Source organism: Sceloporus occidentalis, unplaced genomic scaffold (assembly GCF_023333645.1).
Source record: "Sceloporus occidentalis isolate IW3139 unplaced genomic scaffold, rSceOcc1.0.p SCAF_94, whole genome shotgun sequence".
In the NCBI taxonomy this organism is placed as follows: Eukaryota; Metazoa; Chordata; class Lepidosauria; order Squamata; family Phrynosomatidae; genus Sceloporus; species Sceloporus occidentalis.
In genome coordinates this window covers 4,114,019-4,115,685 of record NW_028317074.1, presented here as the reverse complement: position 1 = coordinate 4,115,685, position 1,667 = coordinate 4,114,019, and the positions used below count along the sequence as shown (strand labels likewise).

At 45.3% G+C, this 1,667-nt stretch overlaps 1 protein-coding gene across 1 annotated transcript; it reads left to right on the top strand.

The window, feature by feature from the left end:
* Positions 1-30: 30 nt before the first annotated feature.
* LOC149284417 (GTP-binding protein Rhes-like) lies at positions 31-904 on the top strand. The gene is made up of 2 exons (XM_089496813.1): positions 31-82; positions 375-904. Exons 1-2 carry the CDS (start codon positions 31-33, stop codon positions 902-904), a joined length of 582 nt encoding a protein of 193 aa, XP_089352939.1.
* The last annotated feature ends 763 nt before the right edge of the window (positions 905-1,667 follow it).

Here is a 1,667-nt window from a genome sequence, read left to right as displayed (position 1 = left end):
TAATAACCTTAACAAGCCACCAGATACTAAATGGTGAGCCCAGCAGGCTCTTCTTACCCCAATGATCAAGAGTGCCAGTCCAGTAGGTGCCATGAGCCACCAGCTGGACTCGCCTCCACAAGCCTTTCAGAGCATAGCCTCTGTTAAATTAACATTCCACGCTGTCAATGTTGGGAACATTTGTGGTTACAAAACAAAGAACCATTACTACAAATAACAACTGAAACATACATCCCAAAAAGGGAAAAGACCCATAACTCTGCCAGGAAGGTGTGACCATTGCTGTTACCTTTAGTTGCTTTTTAATCTGCATATAAATATATAAGACTAACATTAAAATATTTGCTAATGTATTTTTGCTTTTTCTTTCACAGGTGATGTGTTTATACTTGTATTTAGCTTAGATAATCGAGAGTCATTTGATGAAGTGAAGAGGCTACGAAAGCAAATCCTAGAAGTAAAATCTTGTGTAAAGAACAAGACAAAAGAGACCGGAGAATTTCCCATGATGATCTGTGGCAACAAGAGTGATTATGGCGACCACCACCGCAAGGTACGCACAGAAGAGGCAGAACGTCTGGTGTCAGGGGATGAAAATTGTGCTTACTTTGAAATCTCTGCAAAGAAGAACTCAAATGTTGACAAGATGTTTCAAGTCCTTTTCAGCATGGCTAAACTTCCCAATGAGATGAGTCCAGCTCTTCACCGTAAAATCTCCATGCAGTATGGAGACACTTTCCAACCAAAGTCGTTCAGGTTGAGAAGGCTGAAAGAGATGGGTGCCTATGGCATGGTCTCTCCTTCTGCTAGACGCCCCAGTGTAAACAGTGATCTCAAGTACATAAAAGCTAAAGTTCTGGGAGAAGGACAAGGGCGGGAGAGGGAAAAATGCTCTGTTCAGTAACCGTTCTACATCCGAGTACAAACTGAAGTGCCTTTAGGCATGGGAGAAACCCACTGTAAATGAAGAACCTTAAAGAAAGTATACATATTTCTTTATGGACAAAAGGCAACTCATAGACAATTGCTGAAGCTTAAAGTTGTGTACCTGTTTTTGGCTCTACCTAATGGACATAAATTCTGATTTAGGGTTATAGGTCGTAGGAACTAAAATGTAAATAATTTCATCACATAATGTTTGCTGAGTATGAACATAATGTTTTCTTGTTCTCAATTCATTGATCTGTAAATGGAGATCTTGAGTATGTACAGAACAATTACCGTATTGGCTCGAATATAGGCCGCACTTTTTTCCCCCACTTTAAGTCTTTAAAGTGGGGGTGCGGCCTATATTCGGGGTCTAGCGCCGGGCAGGCAGCGGGGTTAGGATACAGATCCCCCGCAGCGGTGCAGGGGACCTGTATCCTACTCTCCGATACGCTCAGACAGCCTCCCCTGCCAGCACTTTCCACGGGGGGGGTGCCTCCACGGGAGGTTGTCTAAGCGCATCGTGCGGATGGTCACCGGCTGCGGCGATGCGGGTAAACAGCCTCCGCTGCCGGCACGTCTGCACGATGTGCTTTAACAATCTCCCTTGCCGGAAATTCCCACGGGGGGAGTCCCGGCAATGGAGATTGTTAAAGCACATCGTGCCCCCAAGACTTGCCAGAGCAGATTCCCGGGTGTCTTGCGGGGTCGGCGGGGGACATCTACGCAATACGCGTATA

Coding starts and splice junctions, on each gene's coding strand:
- LOC149284417 (XM_089496813.1), top strand. CDS start 31: ATGGTGAGCCCAGCAGGCTCTTCTTACCCCAATGATCAAGAGTGCCAG. Junction 83..374: donor TGATCAAGAGTGCCAGTCCA/GTAGGTGCCATG, acceptor TTTCTTTCACAG/GTGATGTGTTTATACTTGTA.